Source organism: Lynx canadensis, chromosome C2, assembly GCF_007474595.2.
Source record: "Lynx canadensis isolate LIC74 chromosome C2, mLynCan4.pri.v2, whole genome shotgun sequence".
NCBI classification, from domain to species: domain Eukaryota; kingdom Metazoa; phylum Chordata; class Mammalia; order Carnivora; family Felidae; genus Lynx; species Lynx canadensis.
In genome coordinates this window covers 147282993-147301190 of record NC_044311.2, presented here as the reverse complement: position 1 = coordinate 147301190, position 18198 = coordinate 147282993, and the positions used below count along the sequence as shown (strand labels likewise).

Genomic DNA, 18198 nt, shown 5'->3' with positions numbered 1-18198 from the left:
AATGGCTGTTGAATCTGAATCTTTTTGGTGTTTGTGTATAGACCAGTGTTACCAGAACATTCTATCTTATTACACTCTTTCTAAGATCCTTATATTCCTTTTGTTGTTGCCACTGATGAAAAAATAGAGGCTGAATTCTTCCATTATGTACATTTCGACATGTATCAACATAATGAAGTAGCAGGTTTCAAGACTGAAAGATTGATGTTATCAAGCCATGTAACATTGGCTGCTTGAGCAAGAACCCCACCCAGGGGTTTGACATGGAGGCATTGAACTCAGGTTCTCAACATTTTTCCATGATGGAGGGGTTTTCCATCAGAACGCCAACTCAGGAGCATGTTTTTTCATCGTTCCATTTTAGATTCAATTCATGAAATACTGTCTTCTGCCAGCCTTACGAAGTTATCCCAATTTTTCCTGTTCTCTCTTGTCATCACACTCTCATTTGGATTCCGTTTAAAGCTTATTAAAGTTTGGGGCTACTTTCAGACCATCTCAAGTAACACCCTGTTAAATCCTAAGGGAGAAACATGCTGATTTTATTCTGCTCTAAACAGGTTAGCAGCTGTGCAGTTTGGCACACTCTCTTCACTGTTGAAGTAGAAAGTACTTGAAGTAGAGATTATTTGAGTTACTTAAAAAAAAAGTTTTAGTAATCTGTACGCCCAACACGGGGTCAAACTCACAACCCCGAGATGAAGAGTCTCTACCAAGTGAGCCAGCCAGGCGCTCCCTTGAGCTACTTTGGTGATTGTTTTTCTCTTTTCTTTGGTTGAAAACAAAGGAAAGGCCTGAAGTGATTGATAGGCTCAGCGCTTTTTTGCAGAATCACCAAAGAAAATCAGGGTCTGCAATTTTATTTTATTTATTTATTTTAATGTTTATTTTATTTTTTGAGTGAGAGGGAGAGAGAGAGAGAGAGAGAACGCGCGAGAGCAGAGGAGGGGCAGAGAGGGAGACACAGAATCTGAAGCTGTCCAGCCTCGGAGGGTCCAGCCTCCGAGCTGTCAGCAGAGCCTGATGTGGGGCTCGAACCCTCGAACCATGAGATCGTGACCTGAGCCGAAGTCAGACGATTAACCAACTGAGCCTCCCAGGTGCCCCAGGGTCTGCAGTTTTAAACCTGGAGTAGATCTTCACCTAGGGGGAGTTGTGACGATTTTGGCTTTCGCGTCCCATTGCCATTTTCCTAAAAACAGTCTTTGTGATAGTTCAGTTTTATTAAAAATGAACTCCTTTATATTTTCTTTGATACCTGAAGACAGCCTTTACTTATTGTCCCTGCCCCTGAATTTCATGATGAACAGGCCCCAAATATTTTCTCCCACCCTTCTTTTCCCTCCCCACCCCCACCTTAAACTTACAAGGTTTTCAAATACAATTCTCATTATTCAAGGTAGGTGGGTCCTGTGAAGTCTCCCCAACACTGAATCAGCAAATCATTGCCCGCCCACCCCCCGCCTGCCCCAGAAAATCCAGGGTTAGGTTAGCCCCTGCCACGTTTTGTTCAATAACATAATTTTGCTTGATGTGGGTCTCTTGAAAAACATTTAATATCATTGATTCACTAACCTTGAACTCAAAACTGCACTATCACTCATGCCCGAAGGAAGCTTCTCTCACCCTGGTGTTCTCTCCGTGAGGCCCATCCCAGCCTGCTCGCGCTCAGGAACACAAGACCACACTTGTGCACCGTGTTTGGGGCCATTTTACACGGGGGGATCACCAGCCAAACCCTGGGGCGGGAGACACGTGACACTAAGTAGACCTGACGCGCAGCCGGAGAGCTGAAACAACAAGAGAGGCAGAGTTCTCGGTGCATCTCGGCCCGGATGGTGCAGGTCAGATGACTCTTGCTGGCCGCTCCAAGCGTCTGTGCAAATGGCCTGCGAGTGCTCTCAGTGGGCGAGACAGACAAATCCGTGTTGTAGCAAGTAGTCCGACTCACAAGTAGATGGACATCGACTGTGGCCGAAGGGCTCCTGTTGCCCTCATTTTCCTTTAACACGGTTTATTTTCCCTCCATCATCCCTCTCGTGGCCCATTTCTGCCCGCACTCCGTGCTCTGCCGCCGGCTTCCCGTGTTAGGGCCCTGTTTCTTTTTCTTTTTTTAAAAATTTATTTGTAATGTTACTTACTTTTGAGAGAGAGCATGAACAGGGCAGCGGCAGAGAGAGAAGGAGACACAGAATCTGAAGCAGGTTCCAGGCTCCAAGCTGACAGCACAGAGCCCAACTCCGGGCTTGAGCTTGTGAACCGTGAGATCATGACCTGAGCCAAAGTCGGACGCTCAACTGAGCCACCCAGGCGCCCCAGGGCCCTGTTTCTTAAGGTCAATTTTCTGCTCCATATGGATAGAAGTGCACTGAGAATGCTGTTTCGGGTGTACTGTGAAACCAGCCTTACCCAAACCTGTTACCAGATTACCTAACAGATCACAGAGGACAGCCAGCCGGGCTGGTAGGTGGCCTGTTTAATAAGCAAGGAGAACTTGCTGCTTGGGCGGCAGCCAGATGAATGCATCCCTGCACCTGCCCCAACACCAAATCTTAAAAGTTGATAAAAAGGCCCCAAGCGGGGTCAGTCACATGTACCGCATAGGTGTTCTTAACACTCCATCACCATCTCAAGGTCGTGTCCTTGGAGCAGGCTCTGAGAGGGAAAGACCAGTGGAACCCACATTCCAAGGACAGGGGAGGGAGAGAGGAGCCTCCCAGAGCCCAGGGCCTGCTCTCCAGGGCAGAGATGCTCTCACATCTTTTCAGTGACTCACCTGCCCCTGCAAACGTTCTATGTGCCTCATGTTGTCCTTCATTCTCCGTTTGGAGGTAGGAACGTTTATCTGGAGGTGTTAAGTAACTTGCCTTCGGATTGGGGTCACCGCTCAAGCCCTTTCCTCCTGAGTTCGAGGCCCTGCTCTTCCCTCAGCCAGCATCCCCAACAACACTGGTCAAAGAAGCTCAGGAATCCTTGGGCTGAACTAGGTTAAAACATTTTATTTTCTGTAAAGCTTTTTAAAAACAATTTTTAATGTTTATTTTGAGAGAGGGCATGTGCATGTGAGCGGAAGGGGGCCAGAGAGAGCGAGAGAGAGCTCTGCACTGTCAGCACAGAGCCTGATGCTGGGCCTGAGCTCATGAACCATGAGATCGTGACCTGAGTTGAAACCAGGAGTCGGACATTTACCCGACCAAGCCACCCAAGCTCAATACAGTTTTGTGTTTTTTTTTTTTTAAGTTTTATTTATTTAAGTAATCTCTACGCCCATTGTGGGACCCAAACTCACAACCCTGAGATCAAGAGTTGCATGCTGTTCCGGCTGAGCCAGCCAGGCGGCGCCCCTCTGTAAAGTCTTTTCTTAAGAGCTGCTTATAACATTTATTTTTGAGAGACAGAGAGACAGAGCACGAGCAGGGGAAGGGCAGAGAGGAGGGAGACACAGAACGACAAGCAGGCTCCAGGCTCTGAGCTGTCAGCACAGAGCCCGACACGGGGCTCGAACCCACGGACCTCGAGATCATGACCTGAGCTGAAATCGGACACTTAGCCGACTGAGCCACCCAGGTGCCCCAAGAGCTTCTTATAAAATGTGCATTGTAGGTTTTTAGGAGGGAGGTCTCAATTCTATGGTGTTTTCCATACTTGAGACTTGCAAATTTGCCTCCTAGAAGACTTTGAGAAATAAAACTTGGGGAAACTGCTGCAATGGTGGCTTTAGAAGAAGAGACCGAACGCCGGAAATCAACGAAAGGAGAGGGAAGCTCAGGTGTGGATGTGGTGGCCTTGGGAAGAGCCTGTGGTCAGCCTGACATGGAGAATAACAATGGTGAGGACGGAGATAGGAGGGAGAGTATTTCCAGTGGCTTTGTTACTAGAGATCTCTGGGTTTGGAGCTGGGGTTTAATAGTGCACGCCCTTCTCTCTCCCAGATGGCTTTGCCTGAAGGTTGTTTCCTTACTCGTTCGGTGGCTTTTTAGCCTCTTGGCACTGGGTGGCGTGCCAGCTGAGAGAAAAACAGTCTGGAGTCCGCTGGTTTTTGTTTTGTTTCGAGCCTGCCCGTGCTTATTTTTTAATCGCAGTTTTAACACGGCTTATGTCATTTTACACAGGGCTTTCAGATGATAACCCATGCCTCTTCCAGATATTTTAAATTTCGACAAGTAGGTGTGGCAGGACAGGGCAAGCCTTCCAGACCCTCACGGGTCACGCAGAGAGCACCAGTCCTGGATTTGGGAAGGGCGCCAAGAAGGGGTTCCGGATGATATGACGTGTATTTACCTCCATTCCGAGCGTTGTGAATTTAGAGATTAATTTATTGAACTCACTTCAGACTTACAGGCAAGTTATCGAGCAGCCAGCACTGAGGGGAGCCCCCTCCCTAGCCACAAGCTGCTGCAAGGGCCCAGGTCATGCCCTCCGGGGCCAGCCAGCTGTCTTCCGTCACCACAGCTGGCGGCGAGGAAGAAGGAGTCACTTTCACTGCGTTCCCATCAGACAGCACTGGCTTCCTAAGGTCTGTGAGCAGCACTGAAAAGCAGGGTCTGACTGCATCCTGGGGAAATGCCTGGGCGGATTCTCACCCCCACCAGACAGCGTAGACAGTTTTAGACGTTCTCATCTGAAATACGGGCTTCGTGGCATACAGCAAATTGATTTGGGGAGGACCCTGGGGTACCTTGAAGAGATAGGTAGTTGTTTTCCAGTCGCTGAAAGTTTAGGGCAAAACTAGCAGGGCGCCTGGGTGGCTCGGTCACTTAGGCGTCCCACTCTTGATTTCGGCTCAGGTCATGATCTCGCGGTTCGTGCGACCGAGCCCTGCGTTGGACTCCATGTGCTGACGGCACGGAGCCTGCTTGGGATTCTCCGTCTCTCCTTCTCTCTGTGCCCCTCCCCTGTTGATGGTCCCTCTCTGTCAAAATAAATAAATAAACATTAAAAAAAAAACCCCACTATCAGTGGAAACAAGTGATTGCAAGTGAAATAAAGGCCATAAAGGCAGATGTGCCAAGAACCAGCTAGAACTGAGCTGTGCTCTGCCCTGGCGGCTTCTGGGTGACAAGGCAGTAGCCATTTGTCCAGTGCATCCGCCCGTGTCCTGCAGATACAGAGAAAGTCTCTGCCCTCCCCTGCCTCCAACTCCTGCCCCACCCCCGTGCCCTGTGGCTCCCCACCCCGTGGGTCTCAACACCATCCAGAATAACAAGGGCCTCCTAACAGCCATCTGCAGGGCTGAGCACTGTGGGACCCCCAGGGGGCGCTATTCACAGCGCAGGAACAGGAGATCTGTGGTTTACTTAGAAAATTCATGGCACTTGAAAGCAAAATGTCTCGAAAGCTGGGTGTCTAATTCACACAAAGGTACCCTAGAGGCCACAGGTGGCCTTGATCCAACTAATCCATCATCTCTGGGAGCCCTATTCTTGGTATAGGGCCCGTTCTCCTCCATTGGTCTGCATACTCCTACCCTCTGCATCCAACCTTCCCGGGTACATAGTGCATAACGTGCTTTATGGAATACATGCAAGAATTATATACCTCTCCTCCTACGACCCCTGAATAAGATAATCTCAGTGTCAAAGGGGATCTTGCAGGGACTTGGTATATGCTTCTATAATGGGAATGGCTTGTTTTCTCCTGCCCAACAAGCCCTTCATTGCATAGATCAAGGGTCATCGAACCCTCTCAGGAAAGGGCTGAGCAGTAAATATTTTAGGCTTTGTAAGTATTCAGCCTCTGTTGCGACTACTCAGTTCGGCCATGTAGCGCACAAGTAGCCAGCGAGGGTACATGAATGAAGGAGCATCACTGGATTCCAATGAAAGTTTATTTATGGACACTGAAATTTAAATTTCATATACTTTTCATGTGTGATGAAATACGATTCTTTTGATTTTTTCCAACCATTTATTTTGAGAGAGAGAGAGAGAGAGAGAGACAGAGCGAGCACGAGCAGGGGAGGGGCAGAGGGAGAGGGGGTTAGAGAGAATCCCAAACAGGACTCCTGAGGCGGGGCTCGATTCCACAGACTGTGAGATCATGACCTGAGCTGAAATCAAGTCAGATGCTTAACCGACTGAGCCCCCCCAGGCGCCCCCTCTCCAGCCGTTTGAAGATGTAGGGACTATTCTTAGCATACAGACCACACGGAGATGGGGGGGGGGCAGGGTGGGCTTGGTGCATGCCTGCCCTGTTAAAAATGATTTACGAGAACGCTTCTGACTCAAACGTTTTATGGTTATGTACTCAGCTTGACTAGACATTAAAGTGCCAAGTTAGTGTAAGTATTAATTCCACTGATGAGCCATTTATTTTACGAAGTAGAACCAGGTGTGGGTTTTTTTTTTTTTTTTTTTGGAAGAGACATGAAAATGGAGAATCTTACTCCCATAACTCTCGTCCTTTCTCGCCAGCCCCACGCCTCCTCGCGACGTTTACTGAGTTAGGATGGAAAAGAGCAGCAGCACGTTTGGAGTCCTGGGGAAGCCAGTTTGGTGTCATCGGCATCCTGTCCCCTAGTATGCGATGGCGTCGGAGAGCCTGGCTCCAGAGAGGCACCCGGACGTAGTGCTGCCTCTGGGTTTGGGCTCTGAGTCCGTCACTAACATAAGCCGCTGTCTTCGACCAAGAAGGGCCTCTCTGGGCCTGAACCACAGCGAACTCCTGCTTCAGGACGCTCCACCGATTCTGCCCTGAGGCCAGTTCAGCCTTAGCAGAATCTGGTCCCCAAAGCCAGCCTGCTGGCCCCTGACCAGCTGTCACTAACTCCCTTTTACACAGGGTGGCGTTTATGAACTTATTTTCCAGCGGAATTGATCTGTCCCCCTTTCTGCTGGGCTCAGACCCTGGCCTGCTTTCTGCTACATCCTCCTCCCCTCCCAGGGCTTCCCCCACGGTCCAGCAGAGAAAGCCCTCTATCAGAGCCCCTAAACGATCCCAGGTAGGTGTTCATAGTCTCCATCTTCTTACAGACCCGTCCCTAACAGGTAACGTGGATCTCTCCCAGGAGGACTTGAGTGGTGTGGGGCCCGTGGATGGATGTCCTTTTCTCTCCCGTCACTCGGGGCAGCAAAGGACACGGTGCTTTGGCTTGAGAGCCAATCCCTCCCCAGTGGCACAGGCCCCAAATGAGAGAGGGAAGGTGGTCCCATCAATTAGTGCTAGAAGCTTCATATTCCTACAGTCAGCGTCTCTTCTTCCCAGTGAGGTTGGGCCGCCAGGAGGGTTTCTTGGTAAGGCAGACGTTACGGCAACTTACCACTTTGTGTGTGTGTTGGGGGATGGGGTGTGAAGCTACACATCCATTTCCCAAGTGCGATGAGTCATATAAATGGATTTTTAATCCACATCCCTTGAACAAAAGAGCCCATCAATACTTACATAATCGGAAGACGCGCGAGCCCGGTGGGTATCACTGTCGTCCATTAGCGAATTCTCTTTACTACCTACAGGCCTTGGTCAATATACGACTCATCACGAGTGAAATGCTTATGCGGCTTCTGAAAGTGCCCTTTATACGCTCTTAAGGAATCATGTGACACACGTAGACAGTTCTCGCTGAGTGACCATGAGGCCTCAGTAGCTCTACTGGGTATTAAGAAAACAAAAGTTTAGATATAGTAATTTTTTTTGGAATGTTTATTTTTGAGAGAGAGAGAGAGAGAGAGAGAGAGAGAGAGCACAAGTGGGGGAAGGGTGGAGAGAGAGGGAGACACAGAATCCGAAGCAGCCTCCAGGCTCCGAGCTGTCAGCGCAGAGCCTGACGCAAGGCTAGAACTCATGAGCCGTGAGATCATGACCTGAGCTGAAGTCGGATGCTCAACGGACAGAGCCACCAAGGCGCCCCTAGATACAGTAATTTTTAAAAAAAAACTTTGCAGAAAATAGGCCAAAATAAAGAAGGTGAAATGGAAAGAAGAAACTTCACTTTTACTTTGAAAAAGTTAAAGTCTTTTATTCCTAGCTTGAAAAAAAAAAAAAGGCTTAAATTACCAGGAAAATATTTACAGGACTAATCACATTTTAAGTCAGGAGATTGGCTATGGCGAAGGGTCACTCGATGTCCCTCGTTGGGACAGCCTGGGACAGGTTACATGACCTGCCCCAGGGGCTGCAGCCCACCCGCCCGAGTCAAGGAGAGGACCCGGCGTCCTCGCTGCCGACGAACGAAACCTCAGAGGTGTACCAGAGCCATTTTGCTAACAATTATGTGTCCTTTTAGTGTTTAAGAGCAACCTTAATTATTCTGGGCTATCTCTGTAGAATCATTCTAGAAACTTGTATGATTAGAAAACTCTAGAAAAAAAAAAAACTTGTCTCCCCTACGAGACCCATGGCATCTTCCCAGGCACCGGCGGCCTTGGCGGGACGGAAATATGGAGTGCTGGGCTCTGTGAAGTCGCGACGCGAACATCAGCTGCTTCGTCGGCTCAGAGCCCTCATCCCACAGGCTGCTGGACCGGACCGGGGCTTTGGTGCAAAGTACTCTGGAGAACATCTTCTTGCTCCTTCTCTGGAAACGAAACAACGGACACAGAGTCCCAGGCATCATCCTTTGGCGAGCTGTCCTTGTCCAGGGCCTCCAAGATAGGCTGAGCCGGGTCCTTTAAATACTTGAAAAGGTTGAAAACCAGCATTGTAATTAGTTTGTCAGTTCGAAACACCGGACTTTCGACTTCACATTTACTTGGCGCAGTCCTATCTACCCCAGGTGGGACATCCTATTCTGAAACAGCTTCTAAAATGAGAGCAGCCCCCACCCCTCACGCCATTGCTAACCCGAACGCGAATGTGTGGGCCCACCGAGGTCATGCCGTAGCTCGGGAAAGGCAAGCTCAGACTCGCTGCACTCAGTGCAGGCTTGGGGACGGCTCTCCCTGAAATGTCTCTGGAATTTAACTTCCCGGCGAAGGAGGAGGTGGTGGGGAAAAGGGGGAAATGCGCCAGTGTTTTTCCTCAGCCCCTGCCCCTGCCGGTCACTTCCAGCTCACAGCCAAGAAGCCAGGCGTGCCGCAGGACGGTCAGTGCGGCCTCCCGGGCAGGGGTGAGGCGGCGGGGGCCTCAAGGCACAGAGCTGTTTCATGGCGGCCCACCTGCCCCCCTCCCTCCCGCCTCTGTTCTAGGCTGAGCCTTGGCCTTACTGCTGAGCGACAGAGACACCGGAACATCCGTCAGCCGAGAGCTGACGAAGGGCGAGAGGAACGTTAACGCATCACGCGCACTTGTGAGACCCCCCCCCCCCCCAAAATATAAGTGAAACCTGGCTCGTTCTTCTCGTGGAACATCAGTGCCCTTTGACAGAGGTTTTTCACACTTTCCCAGGAAAGTAAACTGAAAGCCTCTCTGTTTGGGATCCACGCCCCAAAGGGACAACTTCACACGGGGTGGTGCTGTTTGCTCGGCTGCGAGAGACACACGAATGCAGGGAAGATTCTGAGGCCCACTGAGAGCTGTTATTTTGTGAAACTATTAACCAGGGGAAAACGCTGGGTGTGTGTGTGTGTGGGGGGGTGTTATAACAACACTCAAGATGAGTTCTGCCCTCTTGACAAATCTTTAAGTGTATAATACGGTACTAATTACAGGCAGGATGACGTACAGATCTCCAGAACTCACTTGCCTGACTGGAACTCTGCACACCGAACAGCGACTCCCTGTGCCCACCCCCTCCCCACCCCCAGCGCCTGGCAACCACCGTTCTATTCCGGCTTCTATGAGGTGGAGTATTCTAGATGCCTCAAGTAAGTGGAACCATGCAGCATCTGTATGGAGGGTCTAGTAGGGAACATAACATGTAGTTCGTACCATGTCTGTGTACTTTAAATACCTCGTGACAGATGAAGGCCAACAAGGGACTACAGCTCCTTCTAGAAGCCCTGCTATTTCTCTACACACTTGGACCTTATCTGATACCTATTCCTTCTAGATGTGACACAGTAAGCTTCTGTTTCCAGTACCTTGACCCCAAGTTTCCTACAAAGAAACCTCCAGAAGCAAATATCTTTAAATAGTCTTCCATCAGCTTGCTTCTGCCCCTAAGCATGTCCCCCTAGTGTTCTTGGAGGGCTCGGCCCCCTTGCGGAGCCTCAGAGGTGGGGGTGGGTGGTCGGGCTGTGCATGAAATCGACCTCTCACGAGAACCAGTCCACTCTTCTTCCTCAGGCCTTTCAAAACACTAGTAACATCCAGTGAGCTCTTGGTGCGCAAAGTTCTGTCTGCACAGCCCCGGGTGCTTTTTCTCTAGACTCCTTCCAAGTGCGCACATCTGCCCCACAGCCTGTGCTCTCAATCCCTGTCTTCACTGCCTCTCTACCCTCTTCCAGGCCTCTTGGGGGCTTTCTCCAAAAGGCACAGGTCTGATGTGCTGCTACAGGCAACCTTTGGCCACGCTGGGCCAGACCACCTTTTCCACCAACCTCATGCCATTAAAAAAAAAAAAAAAATGGTTTTGAATTGTGGTAAAATACATGTAACATAGGATTTACATCTTAGCTATTTTTTATGTATACAGCTCACTGGTATAAAATACATTCACCCTGTTGTACAACCCTCACCACTATGTCCAGGGTTTGTTTTTATTTTGCAAAACGAAAACTCTGCACCTATTAAACCCTAACTCCCCACTTTCCCCTGCCCACCCAGACCCTGGCCACGACCACTCTACTTTCAGTCTCCCTGAATCGGAGTCCTCTAAGTACCTCATGTTAAGTGGAATCAAACAGTGTTTGTCTTTTTTGTGACCGGTCTATTTCACCTAGCGTACCATCCTCGGGGTTCACCCACGTTGCAGCATGCGGCAGAATCGCCTTCCTTTTTACGGCCGCATAATATTCCATTGGATGGACATACCACATTTCGTTTATCTGCTCCTCCACCGACGGGAGCTTAGCTTGCCTCCCCCATTTGGCTGTGGTGAATAATGCCGGGAACATGGGCGTACAAATAACCCTGCACCACTTTTAATTCAAATCTCTGTGCCCGTGGCTTTGTCCGCCGCTGACCTCTTAAGTGTTACCAGGGGGCCGTGGAGCGCCGACATGTCACCCACTGGATGTGTGCGCACGTACCTCTTCTATTTGTAACGGGATGCTCGGTGGAGAGTGAAACCAGTATTTCACCAGGCCTCTGTATTTCAGGACCAGGAAGAAACAGGCCCCCGCCAGCATCGACAGGAACAGAAAGAGTCCCACAGCAATCACGATGATTTGCTGGAGTTTTGTGGCGGCTGAAAAGATGACGCGGAAGTAAACAAGAGGCCCGTCCCGCCCGTGGTACAAACGTCGGTAATTTCTCACCTGCCAACCGCTTAGAGAGAGGTCGTTTCCTGGTAAAACCGGGCCGACGCTGCCCCTCCCCCGCCCAGCCTCACATGCTTAGATGACTAGCCAGGAAAGGCAATCCTAAAATAAAGCAGCGTTAGCTGTCTGGTGCTGTTATTACGGTAGATCTCAGCATGAACCTGTGTTGCCTACACTTTCGGGTTCGCGTCTTGCCCCTTCTCTCCGGGTCTCCCCACCCCTACCACCCTTGACCCTTGGCCTAACAAGCCACCCCCAGTTTCACTCCTTGGGGAGGATTCTTTGCCCAGGTCAGAAAGGACCTGAGAAGGTATGTTACCATCCATCGCTGTTTTGTAGCAAGATACGTTGCTTAAGTGTCCGGGTCTAGAGATGTTCCCTTTTTCACAAACCAGTTGCGCTTTGATTTGTAAACAGTATTCTCTTAAGGGTTTCAAATCATTCAACACGATGGAGGTGCTCCTGAAAGGGCCTTTAACCTATGTCAAAAACACCAAGAAGCACGTACGTAAATGACCCAAACAGATGCAGCGGGAGCATGTCTAGCTTTTCCAATGTTCCCCCAAATTCACAGCGAACACGATAACCAAAGAATAAAGAACTCCTGTTTTGTTTTGTTAATTTTTTTTAAGATTTTGAGAGAGAGCATGCGCAGGGGAGGGGCAGAGAGAGAGAGAGAGAGAGAGAGAGAGAATCCCAAGCAGGCTCCGCACGGTCAGTGCACAGCCCAGTGCAGGGCTTGAACTCATGAACCTTGAGATCACGACCTGAGCCAAAACTACGAGTCTGATGCTTAACTGACGGAGCCACCCAGGCGCCCCAAGAGATTCTGTTTTTAAAGAGTCACTGGCTTGCAGGCGACAAATTTTATATGTGAAAGCTGGTGAGCTGTGTGAAGGAAGATGCCGGTGGCTTCAGAGCTGTGTTCCTGGCTCTCAGGCCTCGGAGTGGGCCCACTATAACAACGCAGGGTCGGCCACTGGAATTTAGCAAATCCCAATTTCTGGGATGAAATTTTCTCCTTTAAAACTGCTTAAATGGGGGGGGGTACCTGGGTGGCTCCATCAGGTGAGCTTCTGATCGACTTCGGCTCAGGTCATGATTTCAGGGTCATAGGATCGAGCCCCAAGTTGGGCTCTGCATGGGGTATACAGCCTGCTTTCTCCCTCTCTCTCTGCCCCCCACCTTTCTCTCTTTCTCTCTAAAATAGAATAGAATAGAATAGAATAGAATAGAATAGAATAGAATAAAATAAAATAAAATAAAATTGCTTAAATGCCCAGTGTGTTTACTTATGTAATCAGGAACTGGCAGGATCCCAGATTCTTGAGGATTCTGTCTCCTCCCCACATCCCTGCTACTGCCTTCCTCGGGCCTCGCTAACTCCCCACCTGGGTCCCTCTAGTCAGTGGCTTCTCACTCTCCTCCTGGACAAAGTTGACATTGTTCCACAGGGAAACGAGGAAAAGATATATAATGGCAATATAGGATTTCTTTAAAAAAAAAATTTTTTTTTAATGTTTATTTATTTTTGAGAGAGAGACAGAGTGTGAGCAGGGGAGGGGCAGAGAGAGAGAGAGAGAGAGACACAGAATCTGAAGAAGGCTCCAGGCTCTGAGCTGTCAGCACAGAGCCAGATGCGGGGCTTGAACTCACGAGCTGTGCGATCATGACCTGAGCTGAAGTCAGACGCTCAACCGACTGAGCCACCCAGCTCCCCAAGGATTTCTTATAAGGGACTGCTTTCCCACTTTGAGATTTGGTAGAAAACGCTATAGCCATTTGAAATGGTGGTATTACACACGTTCAGTGCCGTGTAGATGAGGCCTGCTATAGTACTGACTGAAGAAAGGCAATTATTCAACAGTATATAGAAAATCTTATTTTGAAAAATATAAAGTCATCACATTACTTATGAATTGTAGGATCATAGATGATTTTTTTTTCTTCTGTTTAATGGTGATAGACTGCCAGGACAGAGGAGAAAAATTTTCACTCCTGATGTGACATAGGGCAATTTTAAGGACGAACTTCTTTTTGGGATTATTTCAGCTGCCAGTTGGCATTTCTAAAATTTAGAATCACAGACGACAGAGACCCAGACTGCTGTGCTTGGGAGGCCTGCTTGCAAGGGTAACTAACTATCTCTGGCATCTGGGAACTTGGAATCTGGGAGTGTCCCCGCCATTCGCTAACATTAGCAGCTTATCGTACCTACAATGTTTTTTATGCTGACCACCTGCTCTCCTTCTAGGAGTCTGTAATTTTGATATGTGCTAGGGAGAAGAGGCCCATATAGCCAATAAAAGCCCCGGGCACTGAGTCTCTGATAAGATTCTCTACTAGACTGCATTACACATGTTGCCATAGCTTGTCATTGGAGTTATTGTGTCCTGGGTGGGTCTTTCGGGAGGGGATTCTTGGAAGCTTGTGTCTGGAATCCTCTGGACTTTGGCCCATGTACCTCTCCCTTTTGCTGACTTTGCTTTGTGTCCTGTTGTAATACGCCATAGCCATGAATACAACTATATGCCAAGTCTCATGGGTCCTTCAAGCAAATCTAGGTGCTGGTCAGAATTATTTGAACCCTAGAATCTTTTGTTCACAGAAGGTCAAAGCATAGCTGCTCCAGTTGATAAGGGAACAGAGAAATCCCTTCTGGAATCTTCCAGGCCTTCTCTATTCCAGTTGACCAGACTTTGACCTCTGATTTGCAGAAATGATTATTTCCTCTTCTCCCACATGATAAGAATCTACTCGTCAGTGGGTTTTGCCTTCCTCCATGTTTCTAGACTCCCCATAAAGAAATGAGGAGAAAGCAATAATCTGTAAACTATGTCAGATAATAACTGCAGAGCATGGGCCCTGGGGCCAGAACGTCTCTGCACTGATGTGCTAGCTATCAGCTGCTGACCTTGAGCGAGTTACTTAACCACTTGGTTTCCTTCTCTGACACGGCTTGGTACGAAGATTAAATGAGATGATGTAGCTAAAATGTCTGGCCCAGTGCCCAACACAAAGAAAGCCCTTGATAAACACAAGCTCTTATCATAAAACACTGTAACTGAGGCGCCTGGGTGCCTCAGTCGGTTGAGCGTCCGGCCTCGGCTCAGGTCATGATCTCACGGTTTGCGGGTTCAAGCCCCATGTCGGGCTCTGTGCCAACAGCTCTGAGCCTGGAGCCTGCTTCGGATTCTGCGTCTCCTTCTCTCTCTGTCCCTCCCTCATTCGTGCGTGCTCTCTCTCTCTCTCTCTCTCTCTCAAAATTACATTTTAAAAATAAATAAGTAAAACGCTATAATTGTTTCACAATATGTAAGTCATTATGCTGCTTAAACTTACACAGTTATGGGTGTCAATTATACCCCAATAAAACTGGAAAACAAACCAAAGTGATAATGCTGAATTTAGGAAACCATGAAGTCTATGCAGATAATAAAACCTCATGATATGCAGCTTGGATAGCCAGGCACTGCCGACGAGCTAAGGCCATCGTGTTTCTTCGTACCATGGAGGGCTGACCAGGCTGTGCTGGTCCGACCCACCTTTGTCAGGCGCACTGCCTGCCACGGCCCCTCCTCACACGGCCTGCATTTCTGACAGGCCCTGGCAACTTGCAGGTCTCCAGACCCCAAGCCTTCTCACACCCTCCATCGTTCTCCCTAGAACTCTCCCTCTCCTCCCAGAAGACTTTTCACCTGGTCACATATGTCGTCTTTGCAAATCATTCAAACCGGAGGACTTTATATGACCTTGCACACTGCAGTGAATTCCTTGTCGGAGAAACAGGCCCTCTAGAACCTTCTCTGACCTTTACGGTGCCACAAAGCACCGTGAGCGCCCCAGACAACAGGAACAGCATGCTGTCAGGAAGAGAGGGGCCCTTCAGATCCACCTGGTAGAAGGGAAGGCTCACACAGGTGGCAGAAGCCACGCGTCTAGAGGAGAAGGATTAAAGCTGGTTCAGGGCTCAGACTCGAAGGCAATGCTGGGACGCTCTGCCCCCCTTGTGCATTTATTATTATTATTTTTTATTACAGAGAGGGAGAGAGCGTGCGCGAGCAGGGGCGAGGGGCAGAGTGAAAGAGAGAGAATTTCAAGCAGGCTCCACGCTCCAATGCAGGTCTCGAGCCCACGGCCCCGGGATCATGACCTGAGCCGAAATCAAGAGACGCTCAAATGACTGAGCCACCCAGGCGCCCCCCTCCCCATCCATTCTAAAGTTTACTTTCTTTCGCTGTATCAGGAAGTCCAAAGGAAAGAAAATTAAAAACAAGGTAGAAAAATGCTCTTGCCTGTTGGATTCCTGCCTTTTCCCAGTAATGGACATAATACAAAAAAGTGGCCGAGAAGGCACGGACGTCAAAGGGAGAGGAGAGCCTGATGATAAGGGAGCCTTCTCCTGGCGTCACCCAAATGTTTTCGGGAGGCCCGACGGTAACTGAAATAGAATGACAAACAAAGGCAAAAAAAATACGTAAACATATACACATACACGCATATATATGTATGTTTTATAAATCACACAATATATGATTTTAGGGGCGCCTGGGTGGCTCAGTCAGTTGAGCGTCCGACTTTGGCTCAGGTCATGATCTCACGGTTGACATGTTCGAGTCCCGAGTCTGGCTCTGTGCTGGCAGCTCGGAGTACAGGAACCTCCTGGGTTAAGCCCCAAGAGCCAGTATCTCTTACAGTAGCTCTGCAGGGAGAGTTTCCAGAGTCCCCACAAGGGACACGCGCAGTTACAAAAATCGCTGTACTCGGCCCCGAACATGGCTTCCTAAGAGGTATTTGGGACGGTCCCCAGGGAGATGCAGTTTATCAGTCAGGGCTCATGTTGACATAGGTGATGCCAAGGAACACGGCCGACATGCCACCTTTCTCCACTTTCCAGAGAAGCCGCTGGAAGGTTACCCAAAGGTCAAATTTTCACGCAGAGGAGGAAGGGGTTTTGTTAGTCCTTATCTACTACCTATATACTTCGTATATGTACTTAATACACATTTTTACAGTTTCTTTACAAATGAACAAGAGTGCCATTTCCAAACCTTTGAATGCAGGTCCCTTCGCTTATTGTAACACTATGTTCAAATATAGTTAACAGGGAGGGGCGCCTGGGTGGCTCAGTGGGTTGAGCGTCCGACTTCGGCTCAGGACATGATCTCGCGGTTTGTGAGTTCGAGCCCCGTGTGGGGCCCTGTGCCGACAGCTCAGAGCCCGGAGCCTCTTCTGATTCCGTGTCTCCCTCTGTCTCTGCCCCTCCCCTGCTCACACTGTCTCTCTCAAAAATAAATAAATGTTAAAAAACATTTAAAAGATATATAGTAACAGGGAACTAGTGTAGCAGAGAATAGTGCCATAGTAAGTCTACTTGTTACAGCTTTGCTTATAGTTCCCAGGACCCGAGGACTATGACTCACCAAGCGCTATGCATTAAAAGTTACAACATTTCTCAAGTAGGCACTTAAAGCATGTAATTAACCAGAGAAACTCGGATCAAAGTAGAAGTTGGGCTGCATGAGTTCTTTTTTTCTTTAGTTTTTATTTTTTTAATGTTTATTCATTTTTGAGAGACAGAGCACGAGTAGGGGAGGAGCAGAGAGAGAGGGAGACACAGAATCCGAAGCAGGCTCCAGGCTCCGAGCGGTCAGCACAGAGCCTGACGTGGGGCTCGAACTCATGGACTGTGCGATCATGACCTGAGCTGAAGTCGGAGGCTTAACCGATGGAGCCACCCAGGCGCCCCAAGGCCGCATGAGTTCTTAAGAGGCCTATTTCCACATACACCGTTTACACCTGCAGACGATCGTATCACTGTGTGCAGTACCGTGCTCATCGCAGTGGGGGAGGATTTCTCTTATGCCTCTGTGCTCTTCCCTGGGCTCTCCCAGGTTGGCGAGGCTTAGGCATCTGTTTTAGCTGCCCTTCTCTGTGCAAAGTAACTGGTCCCTGCAGGGTTTGCACCCAGGCCCTCTGATCTCAGAGGGTGGAGATCAAGGTCCACAGACGCTCACAGACGCTGGCATTTACTCTGTCAAGCTTCCCTGTCGCAGCCAAGCGGCTGGAGCACGAGAGGCACTGACCTGCAGGCCCTGGCCGCCTGCTGCACGCCTCTCACCTCGGTGGGGCATATTCTCTAGACTCTTCTGTGACTCACACATGGGAAGTGGGCCTGGAAGCAAGGGCGCCAGTCGCGACCAGTCACTTAATCCGCTGGAAGGTCAGCGCTGAGAGACGTACCCTTCTGAGAGTCCTGGGTCTGGAATCTGGCACCAACCTGAGACACCTGTCTCTTGAGGGGGACACAATCTGCCTTCTCTCGGCACACGGAAGGAAGTCTGTTATCCGTGGGTAACTGTGGATACAACTTCCACGCACTAAGTCCTGACTGTAACCCACAGATCCGTGTGGCCAAGCACAGAAGGCGGCTCCCAGAGGGGGAAACGGAAGCCTGGGGGTGACCGTCCTCGCCCAGAGTCGCAGCGAGTAAGCGGTAGAGCCGCGATCTGAACCTAGGTCTGGTGATGCTACAGCCCGCCCCCCTGCACCCAGCTCCTCTTCCCCCGCCACACGCTTGGGAGAGCATCTTCCTGTTGGTTCTCTATCCCCAGAGCATGAGTGCTGGACACAGCGATGGGGCCCCGAGGACCCAACTGCCTTGGTCTTTATGAGCGACGGGCAGAGGATGACAACCCAGCTGGTAATCACCTGGGGGCACTGCTCCCCAGCTCAGGCTCGAAGGACAGAGAGCAGAGATGGACCAAAGACTTTCAGGATGGGGCTTGCTTCTAGTCCCATTCCTCTCCTGGGTGTGCCCAGTAACCACCACTTTCCCTCCCTCCCTCCCTCCCTCCCTCCCTTTCCTTCCTTTTCCCCTTTCCTGTCCTTTCCTTTCCTT

The 18198-nt window shown here is 49.6% G+C and overlaps 1 protein-coding gene across 1 annotated transcript; it reads right to left on the bottom strand.

The window, feature by feature from the left end:
* Positions 1 to 7927: 7927 nt before the first annotated feature.
* On the bottom strand, positions 7928 to 17886 carry IFNGR2 (interferon gamma receptor 2). Its single transcript, XM_030328505.1, has 5 exons — positions 17541 to 17886; positions 15593 to 15738; positions 11617 to 11776; positions 11067 to 11224; positions 7928 to 8612 (listed from the first exon to the last, which is right to left on the bottom strand). Exons 1-5 carry the CDS (start codon positions 17884 to 17886, stop codon positions 8439 to 8441), a joined length of 984 nt encoding a protein of 327 aa, XP_030184365.1. The 3' UTR covers positions 7928 to 8438.
* Between the last annotated feature and the right edge of the window lie 312 nt (positions 17887 to 18198).